Genomic DNA, 1,546 nt, shown 5'->3' on the forward strand with positions numbered 1-1,546 from the left:
TTAACGGTACTTAGTATGGATTCTTGAATGATGGAAGAGTTCCAATTTAGCTAGTAATTATGTGTACGTGTTCAATAATGAGACTTTTAGTACTAATTTTATTGTTGCAGTTTCTTTAACCCTTTGTCATCTTAAATTAAAGCAAGTTCACTGGGAAAAAAAAATACCTATATTTGACACTCGTTTAGAAAAATGAAATGATCACTCTACTAGAGAAGTTAGAGAAGACTTGATGTCGACATCCATGGAAATATTGTTTGTACTACTCAAACAAAACCCAAAGAAAGAAATAGGAGCTTTTTTCCTAACGAATTGGCAATACAACGTTAAAACACTTACTTGAATTTGGATCTCACTAAAAATTCTTATATTGTCGACTTGAGAAAGGGCACCAATAATACAAAATGCCATTTATGATGGTGGTACTAAAGTTGGTTTAGAGGCCAGCAAATAATTAATCCCGCAGCCATGCAATAAAAAGACTTGCGTACACTTGGCTTGACAACAGTGAAACATTAATCTAGAAACTGAAAATGGGGCGCGCTCTAATGCCACTGAACTGCATTTTTGTTGAAAATTTAGCACGAATTCTTGAAACGTAAGCAAGAATTATTACAGCATTAAATTGAACCCAACTAACAACCATCCATAATCCAATCAATAAGTGTCACATTCTTCCCTGACACTGGAGCTCTCTTCTATATAAACACCATAATTGGCAAGGTATTTTACACACAAATCAAAATATTGTTCAAGTGCTAGAAAGAACTGATTTTTCCTTGTATTTCATATTATCTTTTGCAATGGCTTCCTCTAGAGTTGTGAAAGCAATGTGCTTGGTGCTGATCGCCGTTTTCCTGCCGGCACCACTGGCTGAGGCGGCAATCACATGCGGCACGGTTGTGAGTAGCCTGGGACCATGCCTCCCCTATGTGCGGGGTAACAGTCCTATAGTGCCGGCTGGCTGCTGCAATGGAATTAATTCTCTCTACGTCTCAGCCAAAACCACACCGGACCGCCAATCCGTGTGCTCCTGCCTGAAATCTCTCGCTGGAACTTACAAGGGTATCGACATTGGCAAGGCCGGTGGCCTCCCTGGAAAATGTGGTGTCAATATCCCCTACAAGATCGCCCCTTCCACTGATTGCTCCAAGTATTTTTCTCTCTTATATTTAAGTTCAATCATTTCATTTAAAAAAACTTAAAATTTTTAATTCATATTTGTTACGTTACATGGTACTTGATACGACTTCATAGTAATATAAACAAGATTTTAACTTCTTTTCCTTATTTAATAAAGTCAATTGTTGATGTTCAACAAAAAAATTAAAAATTAAGAAAAAAAACTTCATGTTCTGTCTAACTAGACAATTATTTATTTGTAGCTTAAAACGTTTATTTGTGTGATGGAAATTGTGGTGCAGGGTGCAGTAATTTCATCGCGAATGGAGTTTCCTGCAGCGGCTTATATATCATATGTATGTTTATGAACTATATGAATGAATAAAGAGAGTTTTTGTATTGTCTGCAGAATGGACTCTCTTTC

General features: G+C 36.7%; 1 protein-coding gene across 1 annotated transcript; it reads left to right on the forward strand.

Moving 5' to 3' along the window:
• Window positions 1–711: 711 nt before the first annotated feature.
• Window positions 712–1,533, forward strand: LOC111382107 (non-specific lipid-transfer protein 1-like). The gene is made up of 2 exons (XM_023005979.1): window positions 712–1,153; window positions 1,425–1,533. The coding sequence occupies exons 1-2, from the start codon at window positions 804–806 to the stop codon at window positions 1,432–1,434; spliced, it is 360 nt and encodes a 119-aa protein (XP_022861747.1). The 5' UTR covers window positions 712–803; the 3' UTR covers window positions 1,435–1,533.
• The last annotated feature ends 13 nt before the right edge of the window (window positions 1,534–1,546 follow it).

The sequence above is a fragment of the Olea europaea genome, unplaced genomic scaffold (assembly GCF_002742605.1).
Source record: "Olea europaea var. sylvestris unplaced genomic scaffold, O_europaea_v1 scaffold2436, whole genome shotgun sequence".
Classification (NCBI taxonomy): Eukaryota; Viridiplantae; Streptophyta; class Magnoliopsida; order Lamiales; family Oleaceae; genus Olea; species Olea europaea.

What these genes read in the sequence shown, in the direction of transcription:
- LOC111382107 (XM_023005979.1), top strand. Translation starts at nt 804, where the DNA reads ATGGCTTCCTCTAGAGTTGTGAAAGCAATGTGCTTGGTGCTGATCGCC.